General features: G+C 50.6%; 1 protein-coding gene across 3 annotated transcripts in view; it reads right to left on the bottom strand.

Annotated features, from left to right (window-relative positions):
• The window catches only part of SHISA6 (shisa family member 6), a 234341-nt gene extending 220008 nt beyond the window's left edge, over positions 1-14333 (bottom strand). For 2 of the 3 annotated variants that reach the window (XM_030506510.1, XM_030506511.1), the window contains exon 1: positions 13253-14333. In XM_030506510.1, the coding sequence (XP_030362370.1) occupies positions 13253-13932 (680 nt within the window). In that variant the 5' untranslated portion in view covers positions 13933-14333. The remainder of the gene's footprint in view (positions 1-13252) is intronic. The other variant, XM_030506509.1, reaches the window with a different exon arrangement.
• Positions 14334-18116: the final 3783 nt, after the last annotated feature.

Genomic DNA, 18116 nt, shown 5'->3' with positions numbered 1-18116 from the left:
TTTGTGCTAAGATAGGCTCAGAGAGAGGTGAAGATGAAGATGAAGATGGAAACTTAGCCCTGTCCCAGATCAGGGCTCCTTTTATTTGCCCCTCCGGTTATTCCTCACTGAAGAAAAGGAAGTGGTATTTGGTGTTCTCCAAAAGACGCTGAATTCCCATGGACTGACACAGATCTGCGGGTGTTCACCATCTTTTACACTCATGCCTGAGGTATCTCGAACTGGGCACCAACTTAAGGACATGTTTGAAATCCTGGCCCCTTGCCCAAGGTTATACAGAACCCGAGTGGGAAGACAAGGACCAGAAGCTGGGGCCTGAGGTCCCTGAGGTCCCTGCCCTATGTGACACTGCACGGTTCCCTCCTGAGGAGAGGATTCGTTCAGCCACCAGTAATCCTGATGCTTTTCCAGACAAATAGCTCCCCACTGCATTACAGATCTTGCTGATTGGGGAGGATGTGGGAAACTAATGAGGTCTCTATTGGCACCAGCATCCAGTACATCCTGTTGGAGACAACACGTTTTCTAAAGACAGCAGGTTGGCAGAACTGAGCCCTTAGTACATATTTCCAAGATACATTAAGCATCAGATGACCATTTAATGGTAGCTGCAGTACAGAAATGCTAAGAGTCATTTTTCAATCACAGAGATTGTATTAGGACCATTATCTACTAGCCCATAGTGGCTTGGGCTCATTTTGAACACTTGTAGAAGACACTCTTAGTGTCAAGAGTGCAATCACTCAAGAGTACAGAGGAAGATGACAACACGGATAACACTAAAAGACTATATACCGCGTAATATAATAGAACCAGCTGGGCAGGAAAGGTCAGGTCAGGGACTTGTGTACACTCAGAAAGGGCTGTGCGGGATGAGGTAGAGAAAGGCAGTAGAGAAACTCAAAAATGAGGAAGTGGAGCTGGAGATACTGGCGGGATGGAAATGGAAGAGTACAAACCAGTTCTCCCTGAAGCTGAATTTCTTTAACCTGACAAAGAGAGGCCAAGAGAGGACTTACACCCCATTAATGGGGAGCTGCAAGGGAGACAGAGCAAGGCTGTTCTTGGAGGTATAAGGCAAAGGAGACAAAAGGCACATATTGTAGTAAGGGCAATTCCACTTGGTTATAGAAGACCAAAAAAGCCACAGTGAGATAGCAAAATACTGAAACAGAGACCCAGAGAGGCTGAGGGATCTTCATGCTTGGAGGCCTTCAAATGCAGCTGGATAAAGGTCCCAACAACCTAATCTACCATTGGAGTTGCCCTTGATTTAAGCAGATGGCAGGACAAGTGACCTCCAGAGGTCCCTTCCAACCTAAATTCTGCTACCATTCTGAGTCTAGGACCACCTCACACTGCAAGTCAGCTTGTGTCTCCTGATACTGTTACCCTTTCTCCTAGTGATACCACTCTCTGAAAAGGCACTGATAGAGTCCTAAGAAGGCAGCTTCCTTACCTCCCGGATGGACAGTTCACCTCCATTCACTAAAAAGAATTGAGGCAATTGAAGTGAATACACTCTGGAACAATTGCAGCCTTATCCTCTCAGACATGATCTATCTGAGAGCCGACCCTTAGCCTTCTGCCCTCCACAAGGACAAAACCAGGCTGATACTTCAGTTTGTGAGCAGTTTCTTGTAAGACTATGGTTGGTTGTTCCTTGGTTACAGCCAGGACCTGGACTCACTGATCCTGGCCACAGACAACAATACAGCTCAGGTGATAAAACCAAATTTAATCCCTTCTTTGTTTTTCATCCTGAAGGACTAGTAATAAAAGCAGCTCTCTGGGTTAGCTGCTGGTTACAGCATAATAAGGAAATGATTCCTGGCACCAGTCAGGTGCCAGCCACATGGAAGAAAGGAGACTGCTATCCTCAGATGGACTGAAGGTATCACAGGTGATGCTCAGGAAAGTGATGTCTGACATGTCAGGCTACACATGAGGTGAACATAACTATCAAAAGCGGACCTAGATTATAAGCGTATGGGACTAAACCAACATGAGTTCAGCAGTACTGAAGGTGTAATCTTCTTATGCCCTAAACACATCAAACTGTGTGTCCTGAGTACTCCCTCTTTGTCCTCTTCTTTAATGTCTAACGGAGAGAAAAAAAAAGACTGTTCAGCACCAGCAGAACAAAACATTATAGGTGGAGAAGAAAGTCAAACTTGGATCAAACTGGTTAGTTCCTTGCCAATTCAATCACATTGTTGTGTGGGATCCAGTTTATTTCCATAAAGCACAGAGGAGTGAGTCCCATGCTGGTGGAAGGTCAGTCACACTTAGGGAAGGATTTGGTCAGTATGAGTCTCTCAGGTACGGCTAATTGTCTGTTGCAAAAACTTCAACAACAAAACAGTAACAGAATCACTTTTGGGCCTTGTGTGTGCAGCCATTTGGGTACATTTAGTCCCACTGATGTCAACAGCACCTTAATCACCTGCACGAGGCTGTGAGACACTTCAAACATCTCTCTATGACAACACATCTCTTATATCAGGAAAACAAACCTCACTCGCTGCAACACGTTACCTGTGGCACCGCGTGGAGTAGCCAGAGCTGCGTAACTGTGCATCATATCCTGAGATAATGATTTGTGACAGCGTTTTCAGTCATGTCATTCCTGTGAGAACACTAACACTGCTTTCCACGTAAACCCAGAGTATAAATAGAGACAGCAGGGATGTTGTTCCACACCAGTGCTGGACCAGCAGCATGGGAGAAAAACCCACTGACGTCTTGCATGGCAGGACAGCCCAAGGCAGAGCAGGTCAGCTCCTGCTCTCAGGTATGTCAGCAGCAAAGGCTCTCCTGCAACTCTGCACTAAGTGAGTACTTTGGGAAGAAACACAGTGGGATGAACACAGGGATCCGAATGCAAAGAGGCCAATATTTAGAAATACAAAAGGCCACAAGGGATGGGTATAAGCAGTAGGGTAGCAAGGTCAGGCATCAACTGTGACCCTGATGTTGAAAGATAAAATCAATAGATTGCAAAAGAGAAAAGAAAGTGAAGGCAAGCTGGAAGAGGGGCAATGGCAGAAAACCAGAACAGAAGGAGAAAGTGGGCAGGAAGTACAAAATGGAGGAAATGGGCAGGAACAAACTGCAGCAAACACGAGGCAGATCGTGAAGCCCAGCAGCTGTGTGGAGGGTATTCATGTCTCAGTCCAGCATGGTGATGTGGGAGGGGAGAGAGGAGCTTCTTTGTGCAATAGGGAAGTAAATCATCATGAGTGATTTTTCAGGCTCGAGGGAAGTGATCCTTCCTCTCTAGGTAGCACTAGTGGAGTGCTACAGCACATCTGGGGTGCTGTGTCCAGTGCTGGGCTCCTCATGCACACCACGGGTCCAGTCAAGAGTCACAGAAGTTCTTAAGGGCTTAGAGCATCTCATATATGGGGGAGAGGCTGAGACAACTGGGACTGTTCAGCCTAGAGAACAGAAAGCTCAGGAGGATCTTATCAATGTGTGTCGATAAATGATAGGAGGGTGTAAAGCAGACGGAGCCAGACCCTTCTCAGAGATGTTCAGTGACAGGACAAGAGGCGATGGGTATAAGCTGAAAGGAAATGCCGCTTAAGCACAAGAAGAAACTATTCTACACTAAGAGTGCTTGAACATTGACGCAGTGTCCCCGCAGGTTGCAGAGCCGCCATCCTTGGTGACGTTCCAAACCCAACTGGCCACAGTCCTGGGCAACCTGCTCCGAGTGACTCTGCTTGGACTGATGGATCCTCAGAGGTACCTCCAACCTCAGCAATTCAGTGACTCCATAAAGGTTGTGTAGCCAAACCAGACTGTACCACTAGAGGGTCCAGCCCCAAGCACCATAAGGAAATAGGCTCAAAACACAGCAGAGAGAACCCCACTAGGAACCTGACCCAGATCCTTCTAGATCCAGACTAAAGCAAGGACTCCAGTGGGGTTTCTTCAGGCTCAGCAATGTCACTGACTGCAGACCCAGGCTTTTCCTGTAGTAACACTCACACTGTGAGACACTCCCATCTTCCACAGCCACTATCAGTGCCTTAGCTTCCTGACTTTGGCAATTCCAGTATGGTGATTTGCTTGTCCCCTGTACCCATGTAGAGAAATTCCTTTCTCTTAAGTGCTCTGTGGACTGAAGAAGGAAGGATTTGCCTGATATCACCGAAAAAGGTTGAGGCAGAGCTCCCAGCCTAATGCCCTGCCTCATGCCCCCTTCACTGGCCAAGGAAGCTCCATCTGAATAAACCCATCCCAGGTATTCCTGGATATTTGTCAGGGTTTTTTTCAGGAGCTATCTGGGGAAATGCAGAACTCATGTCAGTGCCCAAGAGCTGGCGAGGACTTTATGGACTGTATCTGATGGTGCTATCTCCAGTCCACACATGACCCTCTCCTCTTGGGTTAGAGAGAAAGAAAACACACAGATCCTGGGAAGACAGGGAGAAGCAAAGAGTTAAAACAGAGAGGAGTATCTGGCGTAAGAAGTGAGTTTGCATTTGCTTCTGCAATGAGCTCTGAGACACATCAGATAGTGTGACGGGGGGACTACAGTGCAGCAGTAATATCCACCCGCAGAGGCTGAAGGGACCTCGTAGCCAGAGAGAACGTGACATTGCAGAGGCTGTGAAGGACCAACTCACCAACCCAGCTACCAGAGTTAACCTGCTGTGCTAATTACCAACGAGGTAACAGCTCTCAGGTCCTTCACCACATCCTTTTTGAAAGTAGTGTCCTGTTTTCCCAATATCCACAGATTTTCAGCACTAATTGATCGTATAGTGTGGGCACAGGTATGCCTTCTAGTGTGGGCAGGGAGAGCTTTGGTGACAGCTCCAACAGTTGTGGCCTGTGGGAAGTAAGAGTAGAGATGTCTGCAGATGCTGGACAGGAAAAGGTGATGGGAAGAGCTGACCACTTCCTCCAGTGCTGGTTGTACCTATGCAGAATTTCACTCTATTGCCCTCTGAAAATCTCTCCTTCCGAAAACCTCTCTTGGAGACCTCACGTATGGGGTGTCAGAAAACAGAATTGCCTGTTCCAAGCCCCTATGAATTTGGGGAAGAATGGAAAAAGAATGACCAAACGGATCTGGCAGAGCACAATAAAAAGAGCAGTGTCTGGCTGAGCTGAATGCCTGCTAAAAGCATAGCTGTGATGGAGTTTGTGGCAGAAATCCAATGGACTTCAGCACAGCCAGGATTTCACTACAAGTCCTTAAAATAAGAGTGAGGTTAAAGACTCCCCTATGCTCTCCTGCTAACCCAGCAGAATGAGGTGATTTGTCCAGCTCACCTGGAAGGGACAGGTCTCTCCAAAGGAGATTCCCATCACCAGCAAGTGGCACAGAGCACAGCCATGCATTATTCATGGCTTGTGTTCGTGCCTGTCCCCAGGTCTGCTGCACACCTTGTCAAGCTTCAAGTGCTGACCACACAAAGCCAAGTGCTGCCCTTGACCTGTGCTATGCTACGAGATGGGCTCCCACACTGCAGCTTCTGCCAGCTGAGTGCTTCTTTCCATGTCACTCCCCCATGCTAGTTGTGAAGCAGCAGAGAGGAAGGCAAGTGCACACTGCCTCTCATCGGCTCTCCATCCCTGCTGCCTCCTTGGCATCACCCCCAGGGCATGTGTCTGGCCACACTCTCTGATCTTACTACAAGAGGGACGGGGCTTTAATTGATTACACAAACACCTCTGCAAACTGATCCGTGGAGGAAAGCACTGGGATGGGGATGCTGCTGCCAGCAAACCCCTGTGGGAAGCAGCCTCCTTCACGTGAAAGCAACTCTGCCAAAGTAGATCTTGCTTCTGAAAGTGCAGGGGCTCAGCAGCGTGCGCCAGGTCAGCAAGAGAGAAAACTGGTCTCTAAGCTGCCAGGAACAAAAGGAGCTGGTGCTTCAGAGCAGGGTTTATTGGGGGGAACACTGGAAATGGTTTTTCACCTGAGCATGCATGTGCCCCATCCCTGGAGACATTCCAGGCCAGGCTGGATGTGGTGCTGGACAACCTGACCTAGTTGAAGATGTCCCTGCTCATTGCAGGGGATTGGACTCGATGAGTTTTGAAGGTCCCTTCCAACCCAAACCATTCTAAGATTCTATGTGGTGGATACTTATATATGTGTGTATATGAAGAGGTGAATGCACCCATGGAGTTAAGAAGTGAAAAAGGCTACGCATTAGGACACCTTTCCAAGAGCGAAGCAGTTGTGCACCTGCACCTAGCATAAGTGAGGAAATATTATTTGTTAAAAATAAAGTCAGATGTCTTTTGAAACAAACCTTTCTGCTAAATGCAAGATATATTTGTGAAGCTCCTGGAATTTATACCAGCTTTAATGACAATTTTCAGCGAAAACTTATTTAGGGATGTACAAAGGACCATACCATCACAGCAGATGATAATAGAATGAGGCTGGCAGTTTTTCTGACTCGTCTTCTTGGTGAACTCAAAACTAATGCATAGGTGACATAACTATGTTACAGATACACACCCGGTGTATGAATGCATGTATGTGAAAATACATTTCACCTGACATAGAAGTAGTATAGGAATTACACTGATGAATCAATGAGAAAAGAACCCTCGCTGTGAGCTCTCATCTCTCCTGTCTCTATAACATGAGGTGAAATCAGCAAATGGAAAGTAAAGCTCTTGCCTTAGGTAAAGGTTCCGGAGGCTATATATCAAGTAGTAAATATCAGCAGTGCTTAGACTGCACATCTCACGCAAGTACTTTACACATCTAACACTAATATACAAATTGAATAAGTTTCCTACTATTGCTGTGATGGAGGCAAGGAATTTACTGCAGTCACTAAACTCACGGGTTTAAACGGGTAATACCAGTTCCTTTGAACAGTTACACAGCAGGTCCAAGGAGAAAGAAATGGTTATGTGAAGACTTTGTAATTAAAAAGTTAAGATAAATCTTAGAGCTGATATTTCATAGAATCCCAGACTGGTTTGGGTTGGAAGGGACCTTAAAGCTCATCCAGTTCCAACCCCTGCCACAGGCAGGGACACCTTCCACTAGAGCAGGTTGCTCCAAGCCCCTGTGTCCAACCTGGCCTTGAACACTGCCAGGGATGGGGCAGCCACAGCTTCTCTGGGCACCCTGTGCCAGCGCCTCAGCACCCTCACAGGGAAGAACTTCTGCCTAAGAGCTCATCTCAATCTCTCCTCTGGCAGGTTAAAGCCATTCCCCCTTGTCCTGTACTGTAGTTTCTCCACAGAGAGCTGTTACAGTGAGCAGAAAGCAGCCAGGGCCAGCAAGGGTCAAGGTCTACCTGTAAACCATCGCTGGGCTGCTCAGGGATAGTGGGTGGCATGAGAAGCTGGTGCCTCCCAGAGTCACGTCCCAGCACCATTGAGGGCACAGAGCAGAGACCCACTGCCGTGCTGGGGATGGGTCCTTCAGGCATCCACCTTCCACCCTCCCAGCTCCGGCCCCATCACCAATCTGGCTGCGTGGTCCAAGGCTCCAGAGAGCAAAAGGGAGACTGTAGAAGAGATGCACCCAGTAAGGAAAGCACGGGTGCTGGGGAGAGCTGGGAGCAGTGTTCGTATATGGAAAAGGAGCTAAGCACTGGTTGTGCTCATGGAAAGAGACATAAAACCAGCTGGTCTTGACAGGTTTTTCACAGGCATGAAAATCTGCAGGAATTATGCAGAGAGCTCAGCCAGTACAGTGTTTTACTCTGTTAGTGTTTGTGCTTGATACCTGCATGCACAAAGCCAGTGTTGTAGTCTAGTGTGAGGCGTCCCTGCCCACGGCAGCAGGTTGGAACTGGATGAGTTTTAAGGTCCCTTCCAACCCAAACCATTCTATGATTCTATGATTAACAGCACCCACTGGATACACAGTGCTTTGAGAAACACCGCAGTGCACACAGAAGTTTCATGCACAGGGTATCTGGTTTTGCACGAAACCCTATTTTGTAAGCACAATTACGGGACTTTAAACTCATTGAAGAAAACTGTTCTTCCTCTGAGAAGCTCTTCCACTGCAACAAAGGAGGTTGGGGCAAGAGCTAAACTACAGCAAGATATTTATTGTGAGAGAATTCCAGGCTTATCTGCCTGGGTAATGAGACATTTGAGACCCTCCTGCAATGCAGCGCACACAGATCTAAGGAAATACAGATTGCCCATGTAAGTAGGGGCAAAGGCAAGCAAAGAAGCACCATGATCTCATTTTCCTGATAAGGTTCAGATCTTCTTATGTAAAGCAGAAGTTTTTAAAAGGCGTGTGATCTCCAAAGGCACACAGATCAACTGTTAATTAAGGATATAAGAGATGACAAAACTAAAAGAAATAGACGTTCAGAGTTTGACTGGATTCCCTTGACACCTTATGATGGAGGGTTACTAATAGAAAAAGTTAATTAGAAAGCAGAAAAATAGCAAATAAATGGGAATTGGAGACACTGAACTGATTTGGTGAAGGCAGGATGGTTCTGAGAGTAGCAAGTCAGTGCAAACAGGACAAGATTCAGGTCTTCTCCCTGCACAGGAGTTACCCCAACTACGCTAAGGTGCAGAATTGGCTTGAAACAGAAGAACTAGTCATGAGGAACTTCCCTAAGGCCACAAGATTATGCCTTTTTCCGTTTTACCTTAATCAAGTCTGACACATGCTTGTGGACCTATATTCTGTGCCTGGGAGAGGGACAGGGCACATCAGAGATGAGCCTCGGAAGACACCAGGAATAAGCAATTCAAAGCAGGGCAAAGAGCAGATGGAAGGCACGTGAGTGTGTCAGATAAATGAGACAGAGCGGAGTAAAATAAGAAGCAGAGCATAAAAACAAAGAGAAGGAGAAAGAAAGAAGTGACAGCACCCAAGAAAGAAAATCCTCAAAGGCCAGGCTGGTGTTCACAGCCCCCTCTCCCTGCTCTGGGGAGGTGTGAAGTTTGGTTGTTTGGCTCAAGCACCACACACCAGCACAGAGCAGAACTGAAGGGGCCAGCGGTGACCACAGTTTGGAAGCCACAGAGCCCAGGGGCCGTGGTGATGGGCAGCCTGCAGGAAGAGAAAGCCTCCCATGTTTTCAGTTAGCATCGCCCAACAGCAGCCTTCCCGCGTCTGTGGACAGACAGATCCACTGCCTCCAATTTGTGTTGAAATTCAGAGCTGCAAAGGAAAAATGGCAAGAAATGGATCGATTTAAACTGTGGTCTCTACATAGGAAAAGGAAGTTAATTTATAAAAACAGTCACTGCTATTATTCACAGCGCAGAGGATGCATAGGCAGAGACCAGAGTAGCACAAATATCTTTCTTCTTTGTAACAACAGAGATGCCCTAAGGAGCAGGGTGATGTGAAGCCCTCTGAGCAGAAGGTGCTTGTTTCCCTTCTCCCTTTCAAAAGCCAAAATACTCATTGGACACACTCCATGCAAGGACAGACACAGAAGATGGCCTTTTAGCAGATACAGAGCTGGTTTGCTAGGGAAAAATCCCAGCTCTGCTTCTCAGCAGCTACAGAACAGCTGAGCTTCCCCACTGCCACCACCACCACTGCCTCCCTCCAGCTCCCAGGCAGCAAGGAACTGGGAACATTTCAAATCCTAGCTGCAAACTATAAGCAGTTTCCAATTTGTTCATTCCTAACTCAGCAGAGAGCACAATGGTGACTGCTGCTAAGGGTTAAACAGGGGTTACAGAGCGGTACTACTAGCAGGGAATTATTTATGTACTGTAGTGTGGGGATTTAGGGTCATGGCCACAGAAAGAGAATATTCTGGGTCACCCTTCCTTGCTACAGAAAAACATACTCGGTATTGAAAACAAACAGCTCGTTCACCGTCAGAGGTTTCCTAACTCACTCCCATCCTGAAAGTAAAGCAAATACTTCAGGGCTTGAGAAAAGAAAAAGCTCTGACAAACTGACAAAACCAAACCCTCCTCACAAATGCAGTCAAAGAGCATCAGCAGGCAAAGCATTGCTGGGTATAGCTCTCAGAAATCAGCCCCAGTTTCTACGTGGAGCCCAGCATGTGTTAGTTCCGACAGCGTAACTCCAAAGCAAGATCCAGACAAGAGGTAGTCATACACAGTCAGGCTAGAAGATCCTGTAACCATTAAAAAATCAACCAAGTTTAAAGCATTACAAGTGCTTCTGTAAAATATGAATATTTTAGCTCCTGTTTTTCAAAGTACTTCCACTCACTGCTCTTAGAAAGGAACTTAAGGATCAGTTACTGTCACTGCTCAGCCCAGAATCACAGCAGTGCCTCTGCTTTAAAGGGACGTGGTTGTGCCTGAAAACAAGACCAGCTTTTCAGCTCGGAAACGCACACGCATATCTCCATGCACAGACATCCTTCCGCTTCACATGAGAGCGACAGTTCTCCTGTGAATTTGCAAACCCTCCTTTCGATCAAAGGACATAAAATGAGCCCTTGCCTCCATCAAAACCTTATTTCTGAGTTAAAAAGGGTCTTCTGTAAAAGCTGGATGAGAACTTAGCAGAGAAATAAAATCTACACAGAGTACTGCTAACCGACCATTTATGATAACATAAAATTTAAAGTGTGATCTTGCTTACGGGAAGAGCACGGAAGTCTTGCTTCATCTTCCCTGGGCATGGGATACTGTTCACTCTGGGCTGTTTCTAGCCCATTGCAATGATTTCTGTTTATACTTGTCGTTCTCCTCATCCCAGAGGTTTTGCTGGGATGCACGCTGAGATTTAATGCACTTGCCATCACCACAGTGAATTATTCTGGGTGTTACACTTAACTCCAAGTGACACAACCTCAAACAGATACAAATACCTGACTACATTCTGATTCTCTCCTTCCCTGTTACTCAGCAGCAGTTCTCAGACAAAGATAAACCATTCCTCTCCTCATATTTACATTCTGCTTCGGGCGCTGAGAGCATTTTACCTCTGACTGATGCAGCCCCTGTCTGATAGAGATGCCCTTCACAATATTTAAACCATCGTGCGATGTTGATCAGGTTCAGGTAACACAGCTCTGAAAGGTATAATCTTTTACCAGCTACCATATTATAGAAGTCAATCAACTCCTTATAATGCTCTGAAAGCCAAGGTTTCCAAGCACTCAATCTGCCATTCATACTTCTACACACAGGTGAATCATTTTACCAGAACTTATCTAAATAAAGAACAGCAAGCATCAAAGAAATTAAAGCATCAGGAATAATTCAGATGAGTCTGGCAACACTGTCTCTGCTTTCACAGGGTGTTGGATCCAACCCTGGAGCCAGAGGAGAAGCAACATACAGGCACCCAAGTCAGATTTCCAAATCCAGTGTGAAGAGAAGGCCCAGAAAAAGTTGCCTTGAAGCCAAAAGAGCTCAGTTGTTGGGAAACTGAGCCGCTGGTTACGAAAACACTTAAAAGAACCTGTTTTCTAAGCTACTTTCAGGACTCCTGACTGCACAGGCGCAAGGGACCTAAAAGGTATTAGAATGTTTTTAACACTGTGAAGTTATTTTCTCACAAAGGCAGAGCAGGTTTGTGATGGAACACACGGCCAAGACCCTCAGCAAGCATAAACCTGCATTACTTACTGTCCTCACTGAACACACAGCAATTCACACCAGCCAGCATCACTTACAAAGGGAGGAATCTAGATAAAACACATCTTCCCAAATACATAAAACCTGCGTCACTTATCTCTTTTTCTTTGTATAAAGCTACAATTTCTCCCCTCAGGCTCTGTTGGCTGTGACTGAAGTTCAGCCTTAAAAATATGGTCAATGATTTTAATGGTTTTGACTAAAATTTCTTCCTTACTTTTCTCTTATGAAGCATTATCTGCTAGAGATAAGGGCTCTCCCTACTCATGCTCACAACTGCTCTTATACAGAAGCTCCTCAGTAATTTTTATGTCCAAACATAGAAACCTCCTAGATTCATAGCACGCACAAAGTAAACCAAAAACTAAATAGGAACCGAGAGAGTACATGCATTTGTCCAAGAGGAGAACTGTTATGGAAAAGCCTGAGCTTTCGCTTTTAAACAGGATTTTCCCTGACACGTCCAGAGTGTTCTCTCTTGTCACAGCAATGTGTAAAACCACAGAGAAAAGGATGCCAAAGCACTTCCCAAGCAGCCAGCCGGAGAGGACAGACCACTAGCTGGAGTTATCCTGATTTAGAGAGGAAAGGAAAAAGAGAAAGAACACTCCCTGATGCCACTGCTTTCCTGAACTCCCCTTGCAAAGGCCAAGAGGAGCAACTGCCTTCACACTTTCTGAACTTCTCCCTCGAGCCAGGCCAGGCATGGCAGGACCCGCGGGGCTCAGGGGGTCTCTGCTGTCTGGAGGACAATGGGGGGGACCAAAGGGCAATGGGAGAAGTGGGGAGGACTGGAGGGAAACAGGGGACTTGGGGAGTGATGGGGTCAAAGAAGCGATGGAGGGGCTGGTTGATGATGGGGGGCATCAGGGGGCGATGGGGGAGCCGAGAGGCGATAGAGGGGTCAATGAGAGGATCGGGAGGGGAGAGGGGGGCAGTGCGGAGCTGTCCGCGGCCGCGGTGCTGAACGGGACCGGGGGAGGCCGGGGTGTCCCACGGTGCCACCCCGGGGCCAGGAGCGGGCACAGGACGGGACTTCCCAAGAGGGACGGGGAGGGGGGATCAGGATGGGGGTGCGGGGTGGGGCTGTCCCTGGGCAGTGCTGAGGAGGAACTCCTGGATAGAGGCTGAAAAGGGGAAAAGCTGTGGGTGGTGCGGAGAGGGAAGGCTGAGACAGCCCTCACAAAGGAGAAACCCCTCTGATGAGCGATTCACGGGGGGACCTCTCGAAGCGGTAGCGAGTGGAAGCTCTTTTGGACCGGCAGCACGAAAGGGAAGCCCTTGGGCAGCCGCTGGATAGGGGAAACACTCGGGAGGGCAGCGCAAGGGGAAAACGCGTGGTCAGACAGTGCAGAGGATGAAGACTTGAGCAGGCAGCTCCCGGGGGACCCCTCGGACAGGTCGTGCAGGGGGAGAACCTTCAGACAGTGGGACAAAAGCAGGACCCTGGGGCAGCCTGTTCAAAGGTGGAATTCTCGGAGGGGTCACGCCAGGGGGAAACTCTTGGACAGGCTGCACACAAGGGGAAGCCCTCGGGTGGGTGGTTGAAAGGAGGATGCCTTGAATGAGTTGTGAGCTAGGGAAGCCTTTGGACAGACAGTGCAAAGGGGAAACACTTGGAGAGGCAGTATAACGGAGGAACCTTGGGAGAGGAGGGTGTCCCTAGACAGAAGGGGCGCCAGGAGCAGGGAGAGGGTCGCACCTGTGTATGTTCATCTCCCGGGGTGGACGCCGTGCCTTGTCGTAGGCCACCTTGGCGAAGACGCCGGCGATGAGCACAAATGCGATGGCCCCGCACGAGATGTAGACGGTGGCGTTGGTGCTGTCCTTGTCCGGGTCGTATTTGTTGGCGTCCCCATCGGCGCCGTCGCTGCCGTCGGCAGGCAGCACGCCGCTGGCGGTGGTGGGGTGGGCCCACTCGGGGCTCTTGTAGTTGCGGCACAGGCTCTGGTCGAGCTTCTCGGCACGCTTGTTGCAGCAGAAGCGGTAGAAGCAGGTGCCGCAGCAGTAGCGGAAGCCCGTGAGGCTGTTGTTGCACTCGAACTCCTTGTCCCACTGCCCGCTCACGTCGTAGTACCCCCAGCACGTCTCGTACGCCGGGGCCGAGCCTCCGCCACCTGCCCCGCCGCCGGAGGGCGTCCTGCCGCTCCCCACGCCCTTGCCGCGGCCGGGCAGCGCCGTCGGGGCCGCAGCCCCGGGACCCGCCAGCGTCTGGTTCAGCAGCTCCTTGCCCGGCTTCGGGGTCCGCCGCGGCGTCGCCGCCCCCTGGGTCCGGTTGCCCTTGGCGCGGGGGGGCCCGGCCGCCTGCGCGGCCAGCAGCAGGGCCAGGAGCTGCAGGGACAGCAGCAGGAGCAGCGGCAGCAGCAGGTGCCGCGGCCCCATGGCGGGGCGAGGCGGGCGGGCGGCGCGAGGCTCAGCGGCCGCGGCGCTGCCCCATGGAGGTGGTGGCGGTTGAGGGGGTGCGGCGGGGAGGGTGGTGGTTGTGGGGTAAGGAAAGGGGGGGAGTTGTCCCGCTGCTCCTCAGTGGCGGCTGCCCGGCGCCGGGCGCTTCATGCCGGCGGCGCGGGGCTGGAGGCGGCGGGGTCCCGGTACCCGGTGAGCGGCTGCTCCGGCGAGGGGCTGCGAGAGACGGGGAGAGGGTGAGAACGCGCCGTGCTCCGGCACCCCCGGCCCGGCCCCGCCCGCACTCGGCCTTACCACGCCGGAGCGGGACTGCGGCGGAGCCGGCGGGCTCCGCGCGCCTCGCGGGGGCCGGGCACCGGCAGCTCGCGGAAGCGCCGCCCACCGCCGGCGGGACCGCCCCCGACAGCACCGGGACCGCGGCGGCGCGCGGCGGGACCGCGGGGACCGGCACCCCCCCCCCATACACACACAGACACAGACACACACCGGGACACCGGCACCGCCCGCCCGGCGGGGCTGCTGGGGATGGGGCCGGCGGAGAGCGCGGGAACGGTCCTGTAGGGGTGCAGGGGAAGAGGGTCCTTGCAGGGGTGAGCGTGGGAAGGGTCCTGTAGAGGTGCAGGGGAAGGGTCTTTGTAGGGGTAAGCGTGGGATAGGTCCTATAGGGGTGCAGGAGAAGGGTCCTTGCAGGGGTGACAGTGGGCAGGGTCTCTATAGGCCCATGCAGGGGGCATGCTCCCTGCTGGTGGGAGCGAGGTGCGGTGTGTGCGGTTATAGTCCCCGCAAGAGAGGGCAGGGGTGTAGTGTCTATAGGAGTGTGTGTGCTATATGGTCTGCACATGTGTCTATAGGGAGATGGTCCCTACAGGGACAGGCAGGCGACATGGTCCCTAATAGCATGTGCACTGGGTATTGTTCCTGTAAGTGCACTAGTTTCTGGATTGATGTGTGCAGGGAATATGGTCCCTGTGGATGTTTGAGGGCTACATAACCCTACAGGTGTGCATGAGCATTAGGGACCCTCTGGACATATGCAGCGGTGTGTTCCCTGCCACAGCTTGGGGAAGGTATGATCATAGAATCACAATGGTTTGTGTTGGAAGGGACCTTAAAGCTCCTCCAGTTCCAACACCTTCCACTAGAGCAGGTTGCTCCAAGCCCCTGTGTCCAACCTGGCCTTGAACACTGCCAGGGATGGGGCAGCCACAGCTTCTCTGGGCACCCTGTGCCAGCGCCTCAGCACCCTCACAGGGAAGAGCTTCTGCCTCAGAGCTCATCTCAATCTCCCCTCTGGCAGGTTAAAGCCATTCCCCTTGGCCTGTCCCTACAGGCCCTTGTCCAAAGCCCCTCTCCAGGTTTCTTGTAGCCCCTTTAGGCACGGGGAGCTGCTCTAAGGTGTCCCCTTCAGGAGCCTTCTCTTCTCCGGGCTGAACACGCCCAAGATCCCCATGGATGTGTATGAGCAGGCCCTATGAATGCACACAAGTTGTTTGAGACGGGGACCCCAGAGACCCATGAGGTTTACCAGGGTGAATGAAGCCTCTCTGGGAAGGTGCACTGAGTCCAGCTGCAACCCAGGTCCCTGCTGCAAGGGCTCAGCTATTGTGCTCGGGGGTGCAGGAGACGGCATCCCCCACCCCAACCTGGCTGACACACTCCCCACCTCTTCACACTGGTTCCTCTCCAGGGCAGTTCTGGGATGCTGCAGGAATGTGCTTGCAATGCCCTGGGCATACCCAGTGGCCCAGGCACAGCCACCACATGCTTCTTGAAGGCAGTTTGAGCAAGCTGTGAGCGAAGAAGATTTCTCTGAGCCACTGGGCCCCCATGCTAGAATTTCCTCAAAGTTCTGGTGCTTTCCCAGTGTCCCATTGCAAACCAAATTAAAGCCTTTGCAAACATTTCCTCAAGACATACACGGCGTTGCCAGCTGTAAGGACACACAGAGGACAGGGAGGAATCACAGCAAAGAGGCAGGAACTGAAGTGATGCCCTGTAGCTATAGGCAGGCAGCTTTCCGGAGAGTAGGAGGGTGCTGAAAGGGGAAAAGAGCAATGGAGAGAAAGAGGAAACCACCCCTGAAAAATCCCGTCCCTGTACCTCACACCCTGTGAATCATCTCCTCAAACTACCTCATCATCTAAAGCTGCTCTGATGATGGGGGACACATGGGGAAACAAGACAATGGCTTCATTCCTCAAGAAGACCCTCTCTGCAGTGTCCCTGGGAGACTGTAGGAGTCTGGGTTTAAGGGATGTGCCCAGATCTCACTGGTAAATCAACACTATGGGTTCCTCACGCCCGCCCCGGCCCCAAACTCAAAAGTGAGGCAGAAGAAAATAGCCTGAGACCAGTGTGGCATGAGATCACACAGATGAGTGTTTGAGTGGTTTAATCCATGTACCCTTCCGAGCCCTGACTACTGTGAGCCCAGCTGAACTGTCCTCCCTTCAGGGATTAGGCTCCCCTTACAGGTGTCCTCCAAAACCTTGTGTCAAAGGTTGTAAAGCAGATTTGGCTGATGTTGGGAGGCCATCTTCAAACATGGCTTCATCAAAATCACCACAGCAAGCATCTTCAGCCCTGAGCTGCCTTGAAACGCTGTCCCTGCTTCTCCAAGGAAAACTGTAGGAGTCATCAGGATGTAATCATCTGCACCTTCCCCTCATCTGGTTGTTCCCTGCACACTTACAGGAGCTGAGGTCTCTGCAGAGGGGGACTATCACTAGAGAAAACCCACCATCCTCTCCCACATGGGGAAAGCTACCTGCTGATAGAGACAATCTGCAGGGACAAGATCTGTAGTTCTTTAGACATAAACTCCTCTGTCTTTATGCCAGATGTTACAAGGGCACAGAAAATGTCTAGGAAAACACTCCATCCCTGGAGAACAGCACCGAGTGTTGCATACTCTGCCCAACAGAATATCTGAAGTTTGAGATTTGTCTTTTTCTAGTGTGCCTGCGCAGCCTCCAGCACTGGCTGAGACTTGGGCTCCACATGCCGCTGTGATACTGCTATGGCTGCATCAGACCAAGGTAATGAGGAAACACCCAGATGCCTCTGCATCCTCCTGCTCAACTTACCAATACCAAGAGCATTCTAAAGAAGGACAAAGTCTCCACGGGTCTCCTGTGTAGTCCCGTTGTACTGCCCAGAGCTGAACCAAGGGGATGGGAAGCGCTAAAGGAGATGCGGAAAGAAGGAAACAGTCACCAAGGAGCAGTGTCAGAGTCCTGGGACTTCCCTGGGGCTTGCAGTGCGCTCCTGGCTGCAGCAGGGACAATAGCTGGGATGCTGTAACTGTGCTCCGCACTTCAGGGTGCTCGGAACGGCCGCGCTGACGCCAGCTCCGCTCCCGGGCTTCATGCCTCTGGAAGTCACTACAGCACCTCCAGCCCTTTCTCTTTCATCTCAAGCCTCATCCTCCCCAGGTTGTTTTTAGCAGCGCGCCTGCTTCAGAGCTGTTCTCTTGTTTATCTGCTGTGCTGGGCGCTTTCATCTCCCTGGAAGCGCCGCGGCTGCTGGCAGCGAAGGGAAGTGCAGGTTCAGGAACTTGGATTTCATCTAATTGGTGCTCGGAACCATTCACCTTTAGTCCCCTTTCCCCGGCACCACTTGTCGGGTTCTGGTGACTTTGTGAGGAGTTGGTAATGAGTCTGATGTGCTCCAAAGCTCCAGGGATTAAACTGTGACCGTGAATCTTTATTAAAATGAGCCCAGCACTTTGGACCTAATTTTTCTTCTAAAATTAATGTAGCTACAAAAAGCTAATAATAGTTTGGGGGATTATTTCTGTAAAGCTGAATTCCTTCCTGCTTGACTAGCTATGTGCTTGCTCATAAATGTGGTGCAGGTACAGGATGGATTCTGAGGCTGTTACAAGCAGAAGGCTGCTTACTCCCAGGTACGAGAGAGACAGGGAATGGAAACCAGACAGGGAAATGCAAGGGGAAACTGTGCAGTGACCACAGGCCCTGGGACGTCAGGGCACTTGCACCCAGCAACACGAGCAGTGCCAGATGTGAGCAGCTTCTTACGCAGCTTCCTGAGCAGCTGCTTCAAAGGAAGGGACAAGAACCTAGTTCAGAAAAGGAACATTTCATCAGCTTTTAGTGGCTGGTTTGTTCTCCAGTGCCTGAGAGAATTCTGTGGTTTATATG

The sequence above is a fragment of the Strigops habroptila genome, chromosome 14 (assembly GCF_004027225.2).
Source record: "Strigops habroptila isolate Jane chromosome 14, bStrHab1.2.pri, whole genome shotgun sequence".
Taxonomy (NCBI): domain Eukaryota; kingdom Metazoa; phylum Chordata; class Aves; order Psittaciformes; family Psittacidae; genus Strigops; species Strigops habroptila.
The sequence above is the reverse complement of the archived record's forward strand: the minus strand, read 5'-3'. Positions and strand labels throughout refer to the sequence as shown.